Raw genomic sequence first — 17,824 nt, forward strand, 5'->3', positions numbered from 1 at the left:
TGTGGGCGTGTACAGGCAGGCGTGCAAGCGTGGGTGTGCATGCAGGGGTGCATGTGTGGGGAGGCGTGTGCGTGGGTGTGGGTGTATGTGGGTGCGCGTGTGCATGCGAGTGCACGCGGGTGGCCTGGGAGGTAGCACACTACGGAGGCCAGCCCGCAAAGAGAAGAGTTCTGGAAGCAAAGTCACCACACGAAAGCTGAAGGAAACATGACACTAGAGACAGAGCAGAGTCACCAAGCCTGTCCCTGAGATGAGTGTCAAGCCCGCCCTGTGCCAACGTGATTACGGGTTTTTAAAGTAAGAAAGACGAGAGCATCGGGCGTGAACAGTGTTGAGAAGGGCCCGTGACGCTGCAGTCAAAATAGTTCGTCATCAGACACGTCGCGTACTCACCTTAAATTACATGCTGACAGCAGAGTTAATTACGAGATTATGGAAACATTCTTTCCTTTTAGAACCTCCCTGAGAGCCCTGCTGGGAACTCAGAGGTGACAGTTCAGTCTGGCTTTTCCGCCGCTCGGCTCGCCTCCCCTCGCTGAATCTCTGATGCTGAGAAAGTAGTGTCTCAAGGTTCTTAACTGTTAAGAGTTCAGATTTAAAATTCCGCGCTGGTATCTGGGCTTCATACCCACCATGGGGTCTTCCTCGTAGGGGAAACAGTGTGTTCGGAGAATGTGAGGCTTCTGGGGTTTTTTTTTTTTTTTCCATTATTTAGAGGTATATAGGTGACATATGTCTTGTTTTCTTCAAGAAAAGAAGTGTTTGTAAAAGTCTTACGTACATTTTGTTCTAATCAATTTCACTTCTAAAAGCACTAATTTTATGACACAAGGTCATAGTATTTAACTAAGGCAAGGAGTATTTTCAAAGTCTGTCTCTTCAGGGAGGTACGGGGAGGGCAGGAGGCCGAGAGAGGGGACTGTCCCCTCCAGGTGCACCCCACCTGCCCTTGGCTTTCCGGTTGTGGCTCAGATACCCTTGGCAACCCCTAGGGGTTTCACCCAGTGACCACATGAGGCCGTGAATGTCACGTCCATTTCACAGATTTTAAGTGTAGGGGTAACTGGGACTTCTCACAGAAACCCATCTGCTTAAATTGCCTCTAGGTTGTGAAGGTCCCGCAGGGTTCCCAGACCAAGTCATGGCGACGGGGCGTCCAGCTTCGGCCACCTCTCCCCCGAGGCACCACACGGCGCTTCCTGTTGCTATGTGCAATACCAAAGTACAGTTGTGTTGTGTCGCAGTCTGAAATTAGATTTAAAAACGGGCCCGTACCTCCAGCAGGATGTCTCAAGGTCGAAATTATGAACTTGTGACCCACAGGCATTTTTGTCTGCTGTGCAGCGCACTTGCCATTAATTGAACACTAAGTGGTGAGTATTCAGCTGCTTGCTAGCATTTGAGTCTTTCCTAGGTTTAAAAATTACCTTTACTTTATTCATCAAAATTAGAAAGAAATCCAAGTCCCATCTTAGAGCTTCTCTAAGGATAACACCGAGGTATTGCAGTCTGCCACGTAGAAGCATATTCTAAAGAGCCACGTAAAATAAAGGTTTGGATTTGGAGTCTTTGGTCTGTGGTCTGCATAACAAATTTAGTATACCGCCTTCTCAGGAACCTCCAGTGAACGGCTGCCTCATAGTCATCGGCTCCATGTTAGGTCAGAATATCCAAAATCCAGAACTTCAATAAAGCCACCAAACACTTGCTGTCCATTCTAGTGACTTATTAGTTAATTTCATGGAAATAAACGTGGAAAGAAGCTGCTTGCTATGGACTCTAACCTGTGAGCCCCCGGTGGGGGCCCCGAGCTGCATCAGATAGCCCATGAGCAGGCATGAATTATACAGCACTCTGCTCTGGTACGAAAATATCGACAATCATTTTAATTATTTAATTGAAATCATTTTATTTATTTATTTATTTATTTATTTATTTATTTATTTATTTAAAACGTTTATTTTTGAGGGAGGGAGAGAGTGACAGAGTGTGAGCAGGGGAGGGGCAGAGAGAGAGAGGGACACAGAATCTGAAGCAGGCTCCAGCCTCTGAGCTGTCAGCACAGAGCCCGACGCGGGACTCGAACACATGAGCTGTGAGATCATGACCTGAGCCAAAGTCAGACACTCACCTGACTGAGCCACCCAGGCACCCCAGATTGAAATCATTTTAAAATTACAATATTTCTGTTTTAAAAATCACATTTAGGTTATGCACTGAATGATGCTTAATCAGCCTACAAACATGGACGTTTTTAAACACACTTCTCCCTAGAAACAGACACAGTGCTTGGGTACTACAACATCTTGCGTGGCCTGGTCCTGATACACGCGAGTGGTGTTTCGTGACGCGTGTCAAAGCGCGTGCAGTGTCAAAGTAACGGAGATTCCAAAGCCATATCTAAGCACCTGTACGACACGAATCTCAAAGAACGGGGCCTGAGAATTTATCTCTTACAAACTCCCTTTATGATTTGTATGCACAGTGACATTTTCAAGTCCTTGCACGAGACATCGGATGTGTGAAACAAGACAAAGCAGCTGTTGGCACAGACCTCCCGTCCAGCACGGGTTCTAAGAAGATCCGTGAGCACAGGAAGAACCAAGTGCACTTGAAGAAGCCCGCACAGCACATCTCCCGCAGTGCTAACCTCTGCCCTAAATAGTAGAAGCAAGGTGCTTGTTTTCAGGTGCTGGGCAGCCGGCCATATAAGACCGTGAGCCGTGATGGAGGGGACACCACAAGGTGACAGTGCAACTCACACACAGCATGTGGTCCTGGCGCACCAAGGAGACAAGGACAAGGACGCAGGGCTTCTGGATCAGCTAGAAGCCGTGGGGTGGGGCAGCAGGGTCCCCGGAAGGAGGTGGCTTTGGGAGCTGGAAGCATGTCTGCGTAGGTTTTGCACAAGTCCTTGGCCGAATGCCCGGATACCAGTGCGCAGGGAAAGACTACCCCGTGCCCCCCAGTCAAGGCGCTGAGGGCACAACAAGCAAAGATGCCAGAGGTCTAGCCGTGCTGGTAACACTGCGGCTCCATCCCGGCCGAACCGGAGAAACTGAACTAGATGTGCAGCTGCGAATTCGGAAGGGCTGCGCCTCAGGCACAGAGGCAACCATAAAGCTGCCATAACGGAGTCTCTAAAACCAACCCTTGGAAACAAGTGTGGACGGGACATCACTGGAGGCTGAATCCCTTCAAGTTACAGGGGTTTAGTAAACACTTTGGTTTCTGCAAACCCACCCCAACATAGTTTAAAACTCCCTACGTTTAAGGTGATTACGGTAAGTGATCTACCTGCTGAACAGAAATGCCCTGGAAGAAAACATAGTCCATAGTCACTACCTTGTGTCGTTGATAACGTCTGGTCTGCAGCCAGAAACTACTAGTGACACAAACAACGAGTGATATGAAGCTAAGAAAACACGCAAGCAGTAGAAATAGACCCCATGTGAAAATACGGAATTTAGCAGACAAAGATCTTAATGCAGCACTTTCAAATATGTTTAAGGCCTTAGAGGAAAATATGGCCGTAATGACTGAACAAATGGGGACTCTCAGTGAAGAATCTGAAACTTCAGAAAGTGAACAAATGGTAACCATAGAACTGGAAGCATAATAATTAGAATCCAATGCCTACTAGTTCGTCTTCCCATGGATAGAAGATGGCAGTAGGACTGCTCGAGAGACCAGGAGGCAAATGGAAAATTGCCCATCTCAAGAACAGAGACAGAGAGACTGACAAATGAGCCCCAGTGATGTGTGGGACACATCAGGTGGACGAGTCCCAGAATGAGGATGGGGATGGTCATAAGCCCGACGCACACAAAGAAAACTATTCCAATCAAACTGTCGAAAACCGAAAGAGGAAATTCAGGCAGCAGCCAGATTTTAAAAAGACGTTACTTACCCGGGTACAATGATGTACATGAGTGTTTATTAAGAATTTTACATGCATGGGATAATATTCTTTAAAAATGAAGGGATACAGACTTTTAAAAAAATTTTTTTATTTTTTATTTTTTTTAAATATGAAATTTATTGTCAAACTGGTTTCCATACAACACCCAGTGCTCATCCCATCAGGTGCCCTCCTCAATGCCCCTCACCCACCCTCCCTTCCTCTCACCCCCCACCAACGCTCAGTTTGTTCTCAGTTTTTAATAAGAGTCTCTTATGTTTTGGCTCCCTCCCTCTCTAACCTCTTTTTTTTCCTTCCCCTTCCCCATGGTCTTCTGTTAAGTTTCTCAGGATCCACATAGGAGTGAAAACATATGGAGTCTGTCCTTCTCTGTATGACTTATTTCACTTAGCATAACACTCTCCAGTTCCATCCACGTTGCTACAAAAGGCCAAATTTCATTCTTTCTCATTGCCACGTAGTATTCCATCATGTATATAAACCACAGTTTCTTTATCCATTCATCAGTTGATGGACATTTAGGCGCTTTCCATAATTTGGCTATTGTTGAATGTGCTGCTATAAACATTGGGATACAAGTGCCCCTACGCATCAGCACTTACAGACTTTTTAAAGTAAATCTAAGCTAAGAAAATGCCACCAGGAGGGCTGCACTACAGGAAATCCTAAGAGGTGGTCTTCCAGATGAAAGGACAGGATGCCAGTGGGAGACGTGCTTATACAGGGAGTGAGGAGCACCACAGGAGGAGCATGCGTGTGTAAGATGTCTGTGCTTCCTTCTCTGAAGTTCCTTTGAAGTTAGATAGTTCAGAGGACAGAATGATAGCACAGTAAAGTGGAGGTGGTGATGTATGTGGATGTAAGAGACAGCAAAAATAGCACCAAGGGTGGGGCCAAGCACATTGAGATGCTCTGCTGTGAGATCCTGGCACTGGTGAACGGAGGCATGGGAAGGAGGATGTATCAGCTACAAGGTTTGAAGTGATGCAGTACTGACTCAGAGTAAACACTGATAAATTAAGAGTGTGTATTATGATCCCTATAGCCAATGAGGAGATAAAAAAGAATAATGAAAGAAATTAACCTCTAAAAGAGTATGTTCAATGAACTGGGAGAAAACCCAAGAGGAACAAATAACAAATTAGCAATGTATAACTAAACGCCGTGACACGAGAATTATATTAAATGTAAACGAACTAAACGTTCCATTTGAAACAGAAATTATCAGACTGAATTAGACCCAAGTCTGCTTACCACAGGAAGTACTGTTTAAATGTAAAGATGCAGACGGGTAGAGATTAAAAGAGTAGAGAATATGTATCTTATAAACAGTAACCAAAAAAGGTGGCTTTGTTAACGTCTAACAAAGTAGTCTTCAAGATAAGGAGTGTCCAAAAAACAAAGAGAAGTGTTTCGTTATGATTAAAGAATCAATTCATCAGGAAGACATTCTAGTCTTAAGTATGGCACACACCCGGTAATAGAGCTTCCAAATACATATACCAAAACCTGGCAGAAATGAGAATTAGACAAGCCTCTCATCATCTATGGAGATTTTAATACTCTTTATGCAGAAGTTGATATGACGTGTAGACAGAACATCAGTAAGGACATAAAGGACATAATCAACCTTATGAACCAACTGGAACCTAACTGCCTTTTACAGGGAACCACACCCCAAGCCTACAGGGTGAATATGGAACGTTCACCAAGATCACATGCAGGGCTGTGATAGGCTCTTTAGGACTGTAACTCAACTATTCTGTAATTGGTGAATTCTGTCAAAGAAATAACATGTGACCTCCACAGTTTTTCAGGAAGTAAAGGAAGATGGAATGTATCCCACTAATTGTGTGAGGCCAGGATAATACGGGTACCGGAACCTTTCGATGGCATTATAAGTAACGAACGTTACAGACAACAACCCTCACGAATGCTGGTGCAGAAATGGTCAACAACCTGTGAAAAAACCCAAAGGGTAGCACATCACGAGCAAGTGATGTTTGCCCCAGCAGCGCAAGCGGGCACAACATCCAAAGTGCAGACTTAACTGATAACACAGCAAATGTGCTGATAATATCCTCCAACGGGAAGGAGCCCAGATCTCCTTTAGCAGGTGAGTGGATGAGAAATGCAGGTATACGCAAACAGTAGAATACTACTCACTGATGAAAACGAATCCTCTGCCGATACATCTCAGACTTCCTGCTGAATGGAGCCTTGTGCATATACTTCCCGTGTGGTCCTATTTGTAGAAGTTCTAAGAGTCAAAACTAATCTAGCTGATCTGACTTCTGTCAGACTGACGTGGCTGGAGGGCAGGAATTGCCTACAAACTGCCACAGGGAACTTTGTGGGGACAAGGTTTGTGTGGGTGTGGATGGGGCAGAATTAGCCTGTGTCGTGATTCAGGCTCTGGCGTGGGGTGTATCTGTTTGTCAAAGCTCATCAAACTGGGCTCCTACGTGAGTACACGTTGTAGGTGGTTCATGCCTCAAGATTGCTCAGTAAAAATAAAAGGAGTTGCAAAGCCCACAATTATCCAAAGTAGGAAGAAGACAGCAATACCTGAAAAGTTGCTTTCAAATCTCTTATTCAAAGTATTACGATGACTAATATTTTTTTTTCTTTTAAAAAAATGACTTAGGGGCACCTGGGTGGCTCAGTCGGTTAAGTGTTGGACTCGTGATTTCGGCCCAGGTCGTGATCTCATGGTTCATGAGTTCGAGCCCCGCATCGAGCTCTGCCCTGACAGCACAGAGCCTGCTCGGGATTCTCTCCCCCCCCCCCCCCGCCCCTCAAAATAAATTAATAAAGGTAAAAAAATGCCTTAAAGACGTATTTCGGCATACAGCAGAGATGGAGACCCCCGTGAGTGGGGTCGGCGCAGCAGAGAACGGGGGTCCGCTCCCCCTCGCTCTCGGCTCCTGCTCGCGCGCTCGGCAAACTAGGGTCGCCGCTCAGGGCCGCCCCTGCTGACACTCGTTCCTACAGAATCGTCCTTACCCCTCACGGCCGTCCCTGTTCCCGCTAGGCCATCAGGGTCTCGGGCCAGCCTGTAGGCCGCTCTTCAGACAAAGCCTCAGGCATCTTAGGTAATCCTGTAAAACGTGCGAACACCGTGTTCTCCTCGAGCAAGTGCTGATAACTGCTAAATTATATTTAGATACAGACTTCGTTCCAAGGGAGTTAGAGCAAGAGAAGCTCTCCCTACACAAGGGATAAATAGAACAAAGCATAATCACCCTCAAGGACCCGGGTTCCTATTAGACAGAAGGTGCTCTGCCTCCGAGCGCGAGGTCTGTGGGTGAGTCCCGCTCTGTGTCAACTGTGACCCATAAACGTTCTTCTCACTCTTCCGTGCCCTCGATCGCGACTATTGGCAGTACGGCTCTAACTAAGTTTCAGAAAGAGAATAGGAAGAAGGTCCTCAGGAAATGTACCAAGTGTGTGATGAGGTTTGGACCGAATTTTTTCCCTCTTTCTACAGTTTTGAATCTCCCAGTTGTGTGGGGTGTGGTCGTGTCTCCACCGCGAAGGTGGTGTTTTCGTGCTTCCGTGTGGACACGTGTGCGTGCACGCCTGAGGAGAGCCGGCACGCTGGCATGCCGTGTGCCACGCGTGGCTCTCCGTGCCCATGCGTGGCAAGACGCCGGGACGCGTGTTACTTCATCTCCTCTCACTCGTTTCCAAACGGTTTCCGTGTTTTGTATCACAGGTACTTGGTTTTCCTGGCGTTTCTGAGATGTCTCCGTCGTGTGGCACGTCGGGGAACCGGAGGGAATGGATTGCCCTGGGGAGGGTCTGTGAGGGCCTCCCCACGGGGGCCCCCGCAGAGGGGCCGCCCGCCGCCCGCCCCTGACGCACCTGCCGCGACGCTGCGCCTCCAGCCGCCCCCGCAGCTCCCGCGGTTCCCACCCGTTCAGAATGCGTCTCGTGGGCACTGCGGCAGCGAACAGGAAAGGTCCCGGGACTCGGTTAGTCGCACAGCGGTGTTTCACGACGGCCTTTTCCGCTTTAGCTCTTCGGCAGCGCGTCACAGAGCAAGCGGGGGAGGGCATGCTTTGCGTCGCCTGCAGTGGGCGCGTGACTCCTGCCTTACCTGTGCGGGTTGTGAGGCGCTGACTGGCGCAGCCCGCGGCGTCTCGGGTCCGCTGTGGGAACGCGGCCCCTTGCTCCTACAAGTAGAAGGGTGGAGCAGCTCTGCTTGCCTTCTTTTTCTTTTTTCTCTTTAACGTGTATTGGGTTTTGAGAGAGAGAGACAGAGAGTGGGCGGGGGAGGGGCAGAGACAGAGGGAGACACAGAATCCGAAGCAGCTCCAGGCTCCGAGCCGTCAGCAGAGCCCGACATGGGGCTCGGACCCACAGACCGCGAGATCGTGACCCGAGCCGAAGTCGGACGTTCCACCGACTGAGCCCCCCAGGTACCCCCACACAGCTGTCATTTCTTACAGGAACCTGGACAGCAGGGAACTCGGGGAATTGGCCCTTTGCCCTTGGAGCCGGTGGTGCTGAGTCGGGGGCTGCTGTGCGCTCGGGAGCCTGCGTGCTGGCCGGTTGCCCTCACCCCTGCCCGGGGCTGCCGTCTCCATGCTGGGCCGCGGGCTCCACGGGAGGATGGGTCAAGCTGCTACCGGCCCCTCCCTCAGAACCCAGACGGGAACTTGGGGGTCCTCTTGCCTGGAGCCCACTTCCGATCCTGCCGCCTACGGACCCGGCAGCGCGGGGTCAGGTCACGAGCCCGTTTGCGTGGGTTCCGCGTTTCCCACGCACCTGCCTGTGGTCTGCAGGCTCCACGGAGGAGGGGCTGTGCTCGCGCCCACCAGACAGTCAGCATGGCCCCTGACCCGGCCTCTGTGCGTGTGATCGGCACTAGTAGCTTCTGTCTCCGGACCCGGAGGCGCTCCACTGCAACATTTGACGTGGGTGTGGCCGCAGCCCCTCGGCCTCCTGGACTTGCCCCTTCCCACGTCAGTCTCTCTCCCTGAAGCTTCCCTTTGACCTTTCTCTTCTGTGCAGTGTTTTGTTGACAAAAGAGAGAATTAGTTTAAATTCACATGGGAGGGCACTTACTTCTTTCCAGATCTTTCAGAAAATTGTCACATGCTTTTTAAACAGTTGAAATGTATTTCCTTTGAATTTTAGGGGACAGGATGCTGGTGGCTGTCCCTGCATTCGGTGCTGACTGACTCTGTGACTGTTGCTTCTTGCTTATCGTGCACAGGATTCACCATCACCTTCCTCGCCCGCAGCTGACGCGCCACAGTATGAGAAGCGCTGGCTGGACACGCTGTCCGTTCCTCTGTCTATGGCCCGAATCTCCAGGTGCAAGGCTGGAACAGGAAAATGCAGGTGTGTGACCGCCGTCGGAAAGCGGGACGCTGGCACACCCCCCAGCCACCGCCTGCCCCAGAGCGTCTGTGTCGTGAGGCAAGCGTGTGTGATGTCTTCTGGTAGAGCGAGCATTTGCGAAATAAATAACAAGTCAGAGGAAAGGTAGGCACTGGAAAGAAACCGTAATCAGAGCAGTAGTGGATTTGTTGTTGGCAACAGGCCTCCCGTGGTGAGGTGATTCGTGTTAGTTCTTCTGAATCGTTGATCACTGGAAAAACCGTACGTTCGTGTGTAAGTGTCGGTAGAATTAGACAGGAAGTAAGAGTGCGTTCGTGTCCAAGTTGCAGACGATTCCAGAGAAGTCATTTAAAGTCAGTGGGCCTCGTTGTCGCTGTTCATAAAATGAGGGGTTACACGTTCATCCATGTCCAGTAAGGCTCCTTGTCTCCGAGCTCGGTTAATTCATCCATTTCAAAGATTTATGTGTGAAGGTTGTGTTTCCATAACTGTTTCTGCGGACTCAGCGTTTTGCTCTCTTCCCAGGCATAGCGTGTCCCCTGGCTAACCACCGTGGCAGGGACGGCACGATGCTGGTGAATTGCCTCTCGGTTGTACGACCGGTGTGCAGACACCTGTGTGAGCCGTGGCCTGTCAGCCAGGGAGGAGTTTGCCGTTTGCAAATTGAGCACCATCTTTGATAAAACGTGCGTGCCCGCACCTGCCTGTGAGTGTGTGCCCTCGTGCGTGCTCACGTGTGGGTGGGGGAGAGAGGAGTCCAAGGTTCTCTTCTCTGGTCCCTCGGTGAAGGAGGGAGTCTGTCTGATGACGCTTTTGACGAACGGCTACCATTTCATGTTCGGTATCAAGTGACATTACTTGCGTAGCCTCTCACAGTCAATGTGCACGTCCGTGAGAGGGCACTTTTGACACCATCGCGTGCACGCCAGCTCTGAGTCTAAGTTTTACATGTGTGGCCGTTTGGAGAAGGTCAGTAGACCTGAGAAGTTAGGGAGGTGGGAAGACATGGATGGATATGTGGGTAGGTAGGTAGGTAGGTGGACAGGAAGGTGGGAAGGTAGGTAGGTAGAGGGAGAGAGAGGGAGGAGTAGGTAGGTAGGCAGGCGAGATAGGCCCGTCGGGAGACAGCCATGTGGAGGCCTGACAGCAGTCGTGGCCACAGATCCCTCTTAAAGTGTGTGTGTGTGTGTGTGTGTGTGTGTGTCTGCCCATCCCCCTGTTTGAATAAGAGGCTCTGGGAAAACCAGGGCCACTGGACGTCTTCAGGCACCTGCTGTCTCGCGGGACGAAGGGGCGGCCCGGACCAGCCTCTGGTCGGAAGGCCAGCGCCCTCGTTTCCCGCAGGCCGCGGCTGTGCCCTGTGTCGTCCGCGGGGTGCGTGACAGAACGCTACCGCCTGACTGGGTCCTGCCAGCCGCTCCGCTGCCTGGGGTGTTCGAGCGGGTGCTCCTGGCGACGGGAGAGCCGAACCCATCGGGCCTCCGGCAGGCGCCCGCTGGGATGAGCACGTTGTGCCTGCGGACAGCACGCGGTTCGGGAGGGCTCCCGTTGGCCGCCTCGGTGCCGCCCCGTCTCCTGTCCCGGGGGAGAGGCCACAGAGCCGCCAGCCCACGGACAGCCCTCAACTCTTCCGGAGACAAAATCGTGTCGGTTGAAGGCCCCGTGTCACCCGGGCAGCACGTGCGTGTCCAGAGACGTCTCAGGGGCGCATCCTCTAAACACACGATTGGCTCAGTCCATGCTTGGTTGTGCTTCACCTGGTCCCTTCGAAAGGACGCCGGTTTGGGATTCCAGGACCCGGGTTTGAGTCGAGGTGCGTGTGCCGGGGTTTGGAAGTAAAGGCAGAGAGGACGCCTTTAGGACCAAGGGAACTGTGCATGCAGAGTGTCCAGGGTCATCCCAGGAGGCTTCCGGAGATGGCCTGGATACGCCCTGGGAAGCCTTGCTCTCCTCGGACAAGCCGCCAGACCGCTGGGGAGGCGCACAGCGCATGGGGAAGAGTCCTGGGTGGGGAAGGGTCCTGGAATCGACATATTGCCGGTTTCCCTTTGCCTTTCCAGGGCCCCGTGGCTTCACCCAGGGAGGCGTGCGTTTAAACAAGTAGGTGGGGAAAGATGTTAATACCTCACTGCCTCCTAAGGTCTCGCGCAGGTAACGTAAACTAACGCTGTAGGTTTAAAGGAGCTCTCAAGTATCCTGAAGGCTTGTGAGATTACAGAATTCCTCAGTTCTGCAGAAGAGGAATGCCTGACCTGAAGGAAGAAAATCACGATTTGAGAGATGTCACCAAGAGCGTCAGGTAGTCTGAGTCTGTCCCCAGGCACTGGGCACAGCTGGACTCGTTTGCAGGGCACAGATCTCCGTGGTCCTGCTCAGACTAGCCTCTCCATGCCTCTGGTTTAATGCTGGCCTCGAAGACAGTATGGTCGGGGCACCTGGGTGGCTCAGTCGGTTAAGCATCCAACTTCGGCTCAGGTCATTATCTTGCGGTTCGGGGGTTCGAGCCCCGCGTCGGGCTCTGTGCTGATAGTTCAGAGCCTGGAGCTGCTTTGGAGTCTGTGTCTCCCTCTTTCTCTGCCTCTCCCCTGTTCACACTCTATCTCTCTCTGTCTCTCAAAAATGAATAAATGTAGGGGTGCCTGGGTGGCTCAGTCGGTTAAGTGGCCAACTTCGGTTCAGGTCAGGATCTCGCGGTTTGTGAGTTCGAGCCCCGTGTCAGGCTCTGTGCTGATAGCTCGGAGCCTGGAGCCTGCTTCGGATTCTGTGTCTCCCTCTCTCTCTGTCCCTTCCCTGATTGTGCTGTGCCTCTCTCTCAAAGATAAATTAACATTAAAAAATGACCAAGAAAAAGATAGTACAGAGTTGTTTCTGAAACTTGGAAGCGAGGAAGGAGGGGTGGGGAGGGAGGAGGAGGAAGGAGCTAAACTGTAACTTTGGCCCTTTTTGCCTCACTTCTGTTGAGTCTCTGAAAGTAAGAGTGAAATTGTGTCTTATCACTGCAGAGATTCCATTTTTCTTCTGGGAGACGACCTTACGTTAGAAGCCAGAGCACAGAGTGTGTGTTCTTCCGTCGAGAGCAGGGCACCCGGGGGGTCAGTCGGTTAAGCGCCCGACTCTTGAGTCAGGTCATGATCTCAGAGTTTGTGGGCTCAAGGTCCAGGTCGGGCTCTGTGCTGACAGTGTGGAGCCTGCTAGGGACTCTCTCCTTCTCTCTGCCCTTCCCTCCCCCCAGAAAATAAGTGAATAAACCTTTAAAAAAGAGGAAGAAAGAGCACGTCGGGAGCCAGATGGTTTGCAGACGGGAACATTTTGAGAAGCGACAGGGGCTGTCAGGATTATCCCGCTAAATACTCTGATTTCTATCGCAAGGTTGGTTTCGTGCCAGGAACGGACTCCTCTGTAGCAGATTTTCTGTGGTTGGGAATCGTGCGGGTGCAGCCTCGTGGCACCTGTGGGCCTGGTGTGGCCGAGCAGAGCTGGGAGACCACGTCCCGCGTCCCGGGAGCCGTGGCGTCTCAGTGAGGGGAGTGGCTTGTAAAGGATGTGGATGGAGTCGGCGGTCAGCAGGACGGTCGGGAACTGAGGGTCTGATCTGCATCGGGCTCCTGTGCTCATCACTTGGTGTAATTTTTATCTAGGAAGATGGCAGGGGACAGTGGGAAGGAGCGGGCCAGACGTGTCCTGGGAGAGGCATCGTCACGGTCAGGTTCGTCATTGGACGGCGTCCGTGTCTCTGCTCAGGGGGGATCGTGAAGAACCCTTGTGCTGACTTCCTCCATGGGGCCCACAGGGAGCCCGGTGCCCCGCAGGCCGGCTGGCAGTGCTCACAGCCAGGGCTCTGGTCTCCATCCCAGCACTCTGGCCATAAGGGTTCTGGAAGTTTCATTTTAGGGGTAGAAAGTTAGGGTGCTCATATTTGTTGAAAGAGAACGATGCCATTCTGGAAGCGTCCCTACAGACTTGGAGCTGGTCCAGGTATGGGGAGGTCTGGGAGCCGGTGCCCGCAAACTGTGTTTCTGAGCCTCAGACCTGCTGGGACGGCCGGGCAAGCCCGGCCGCCGGAGAGCGGGGGTCCTGATGCGGTGCCGGCCCGGGCTTCTGCCCGATGATTCCGTATGTCACTGGCCCGGCCTGGGTGACGAGCCTGCCTCAGAGCCGACGCCTACCCAAGAGGGAAGTGAGGTCCCTGCACGAGCGGCGAATTCTGTGCTTCTTCATCCTGTGTTCCTGGTCCGTAATTATCAGCTTTAACGCCCACACAAGCCTGCCATGCTTTCTCTGTGCGCTTTTCCAAAGCACAGACCGCAGCCTCACCATGCGTGGATGTGCTGCCCCCTCCACGCTGGCCCTGGGGTGAGCTTCGCGTCATGGCTGGAAGGCGGGGTCTCGGCCGTCCCTCGGGGAGCAGGGACCCCTGCGTCAGTGGTCAGCTCTGGTCAGGTCTGGGTGGCCTGCACAAGCCTGTGGAAACCACGGAGAGTCGCCCCCACCTCGTGACCCCCCCGCTAACCTGACCAGTTGCCGTTCCTGGCGTGGGCTGGGGTTGGCGTAGAGCAGACACTGCCCGTTGATCAAACGTGTAGCGCGAAGCTGGACAGCCTCCCCGGCCAGGGACGGCGGGCCGTGCCCTCCTGGAGATTCGAACCCTGAGCCGTACCCAACGTAAACAGAGCCAGTGGCTGGGACTTGCTCCGTGGCTCTGATCCTGGGGGGCCGCTCCCCCGCGGTATGTGCCGACGCGGAAGCGCTCCGTGTCTGTCTTCGCGGATCCAGTGGTGGTTTCCCCAAGTGGCACCTCCCGGAACTCTGAGGGTCACGAGCACCCCGCCTGCGGGTCCCCACATGCACGTCGTCGTCCTTCCAAGCAGGATGCGTCCGGGTGGGCGGGGGGGGCGGTGAACAGGCACCCAGAGCTGGACATGAAAACAATCAGGAGGGGTCTTAAAGTGGCTGGAGACACACGTGCCTGCTTCCCGCCCACTGCACGGGTCCCTCAGCCAGAACAGAACCCCCCCCCGCCCCCGCCGCCCCAGTGCTGCACGCAGAGCAGGGGTGTTTAGTCCCGTGCCTCTGCCCTCACTTATCAAGGTCCCGTCCTTACAGGGAAATACAGGAACTGGAGGGACAGGGTCTCCACGCCACTGAGGGGGCGCTGTGCCCTGGACGACCTAATGCTCTCCAGGCGCCCAGAGGATCTGCATCGCCCTCGGCAGGGGGTCCACAGGCTCCCACGTGGCTCCGGGCAGGCCTCCCACGTTCACTCACTGGTTGGGCCCTGACCCCGGGAACAAAAGGGGACCCTGCTCTTGACTTATCCGAACAGCTTTCTAATCACTTTTGAGGACAAACCCAGCGAATCAGGTCTATCTGGGTTTCCATTCCTGCCTCGGCCTCGCGGGCAAGCCTGGGTGCGCCACACGGACCCTGCCTCCCAGGACCACGGCACCACGGGCACCTCCTGTCTCCGCCAGTCCCGCCCTGCTCTTACCCAGAGGCCATTTTCTCCCCGAGACCGAAGGTGTCCCAAAATGCTTTCTGATGCCACATGTCTGCCAGTCTGTGAGAAGGTGACGGGGGCCCTCAGGGGGCATTCGCAGGGCGCACGGACCCCTGCCCGGGGCCCAGGCGTTCCTGCACGGAAGGTGACAGAACCACTGCAGGTCGTCAAGCTCTGTGGCTGCCCCAGCATGCTCGCTGCCTTCCAGCAGTGTCTCCGTCCCAGGAGAGAGCGCACGGGGTGGCCACACAGGGTGGCCACGGCCCTTCTGGACCGTCCAGCACATCCGGTTGTACCAAACAAGTGCACGCGCAAGATGCAGGCAGGCGTGGGAAGCAGGGGCGCCGAGCGGTGACGACGGCGGTCTGCGTGGTTCTAACGCAAGGGAGATGCCCTTGTGATCCCCGCCAGGCAGCATGCTCTCGTAAGAGCCGAGGTTGTAGAAGCAGAGACTGGGTTCTGTGCGTACGTGTGCACGCGTGTGCATATGCGTGTGTTTGTGTGTGTGTGCCTTTCCAGTTTCTGGCCTTGTGACCTTGGGTACGTTGATCGATCTACACAGGCCTCCGTCTCCTCGTCTCCAGGTGGTGACACCAAGGGGACCCTCTGTGTGGGGTCACAGTGAGTCTAAACCAGAGTGGTTTTACGGTTTACGAACTGTCGTGCACAGTGCTGGTTGCAAGGTCGGAAGCAGCGTCAGGGAGCTATCTTTACCATTCGTTGTGTCATTATAACACACGAGGTATCTCTTTGGCCTCTAAACTTTGTTACTTATTTAGCTTGAAAGACTTACATAGGATTGTGAAAATAACCCATACACTCGTTGAAAGAACGTAAGATTCATTACGCGTCCCTGGCCCGTCTGAGAAGCGGAGACAGCGTGAGATGCCGTATGTTTTACACCCTCTTGAGAGTCTTTTCGATGCATTTTGGTGACTTCCATAAAATCAACTAACATGCTGTCAGCCGGAAATCGTTGACAAAAGCCTCTTTGGGGACACAATTTAAGCACCATGTGGACCAAGAAGTTACTGCGAACACTTCGCTGACAAACGCCAGACAGAGCGGAAAGTCCACGACCGCCGGAAATGAGCCCGTCTGGGGAACGTTTGCTGCAGACCTCGCGATGGGCAGGGAGGCCACGTTCGAGGTCAGTGGAGTCCCTCCAGGCCAGCCTCCCCATCACCCGCACGCTTGGTGTGGGTTTGCCAAGTGACTTTCAGGGAACAGCCTCGGCGTTCCCTTGTCCCGGACCCGGGCCGTCCTTCATGCCCGGGACTCACTTCCACAGTAGCGCCTCTGCGTCCCATGTGTGCCGTGTGTCAGGAGTCGCCGGCTGAGACTCCAGATGGCCTCCAGGAGCTCTCGGGGCCCAGGGAGGGTCCTGCCCCTCTGCCTGCGGCCCCCGTCCCTTCCTGCCCCGTCCCTGAGGACCTGAGACGTCAAATCTCCGTGATGGAGTTTTGCCCGGGAAGCGTGTCTTGACACGACTCGGTGCCACGTGCTGCTCCGGGGACCCTGTTGTGTGTGTGCAAGTGTGTATATTCAGTTCGACAACCATCAGATTGGAACTTTAAGGGTCCTGAGTCCAAAACCTAGGAAGGATGGCGACGCTTCCTAGGGAGGGGAGAGGGGTCGTGAGCGCTTGGAGGGCGGGGGGCCGCCAGCAAGGACGCGGAGCCTGTGCCGGGGGTGAGGATCGGAGCCGTTGGGGCATCTCTGACACACACACCTGTGCACGCGTGCGCACACACCCCCGTGGATACGCACAGCTACAAATACTGACTCTGGGAAATTCAGAAAATGCAGGTATGTGGGGGACCGGGAGCTGTCACGGCCTGTGACTCTGGTACGCTGGCCTAGACTTGCTGTGGAGACAGAGGTCACGTTGAGGATAAGTACGTGGGGGCCAGGGTTTCAGGCACAGCATCGATGCTCACGGTGCTCGGCGGAGCTGCCCCGGGCGTGCAGAGAAACCCTGTGCTCCCGGGCGCCCCCACACTCGCGGGCGCCCTACAGACCCACCAGCTGCATTCTGTGCTGCAAGCTGACCTTTCCGGGACCTGAGCTGCTTGGGGGCCTCACTGCTTCCTTTTTGGCAGTAAACCGTAAGATGATTTCCACTGCAGTGTAGGGGACCCGCGGTATCCTTTCCGTTTCAGGCCGGATCGAAGGGATCTCCTGTCTTTGTAGGTTGCAAGTGATCCCCACAAGTCCAGGTACCACATGCCCCCGTGTGGTGTCATTGGGGCGTGGCTGTCCTCTGTGTCACTCACTGCTGAGAGCTGGAAGTCCATACCCCCCCCCGCCCCCCTCGCCTGCTTTGCCCATCCCCCGCCCTCACTCCAGTGACCACCAGATTGTCTTCTGTATCCAGGAGTCTGTTTCCATTTGGTTTTGGTTTTTCACTTGTTTCGTTTTTCGGGTTCCACGTATGAGAGGGATCAGCTGGCACTTGTCTTTCTCTGTCCGACTTATTTCACCGAACGTTGTACTCTCAAGGTCCATCCGTGTTGCTGCAAATGGCAAGATCTCGTTATTTTTTACGACTCAGTAATATTCCACTGTATACGTGTATCACAGCTTCCTTTCTAAAAACTTTTAAATGTTACCCGAGTCGAAGTCGGACGCTTAACCGACTGAGCCACCCAGGCGCCCCTAAATGTTTCTTATCTTTTTTGAGAGAGAGAGTGCAAGCAGGAAAGTGGCAGAGAGAGGATGAGAGAGAATCCCAAGCAGGCCCCTCGCTGTCAGCGCAGAGCCCGACGTGGGGCTCGAACCCACGGAGTGTGAGATCATGACCTGCGCTGAGATCAAGGGTCAGACAGTTAACCGACGGAGCCCCCTGGGCGCCCCCGATGCACCACGTCTCCTTTATCCGTTCACGGCTGGATGGACACCAAGGTGGTTTCTACGTCTTGGCTGCTGTGAACGTGAGGGTGTGCGTACGTCTTGGGAGTGGCGATTTCACCTTCTTTTGACAAATGCTGACACACGTGGCTCCGGGGTCGGAGGGTGGTTCTACTTGCAACTTGTCGAGGGGCCTCCACACC

The 17,824-nt window shown here is 53.5% G+C and overlaps 1 protein-coding gene across 1 annotated transcript in view; it reads left to right on the forward strand.

The window, feature by feature from the left end:
- Positions 1 to 17,824, forward strand: part of SNTG2 (syntrophin gamma 2) — a 178,197-nt gene that overhangs the window by 103,491 nt on the left and 56,882 nt on the right. The window contains exon 9 of the mRNA XM_086699902.1: positions 9,147 to 9,274. Within this exon, the coding sequence (XP_086556028.1) occupies positions 9,147 to 9,274 (128 nt within the window). The remainder of the gene's footprint in view (positions 1 to 9,146; positions 9,275 to 17,824) is intronic.

This window comes from Puma concolor, chromosome A3 (assembly GCF_028749965.1).
Source record: "Puma concolor isolate L17-30 chromosome A3, mPumCon1.1.hap2, whole genome shotgun sequence".
In the NCBI taxonomy this organism is placed as follows: domain Eukaryota; kingdom Metazoa; phylum Chordata; class Mammalia; order Carnivora; family Felidae; genus Puma; species Puma concolor.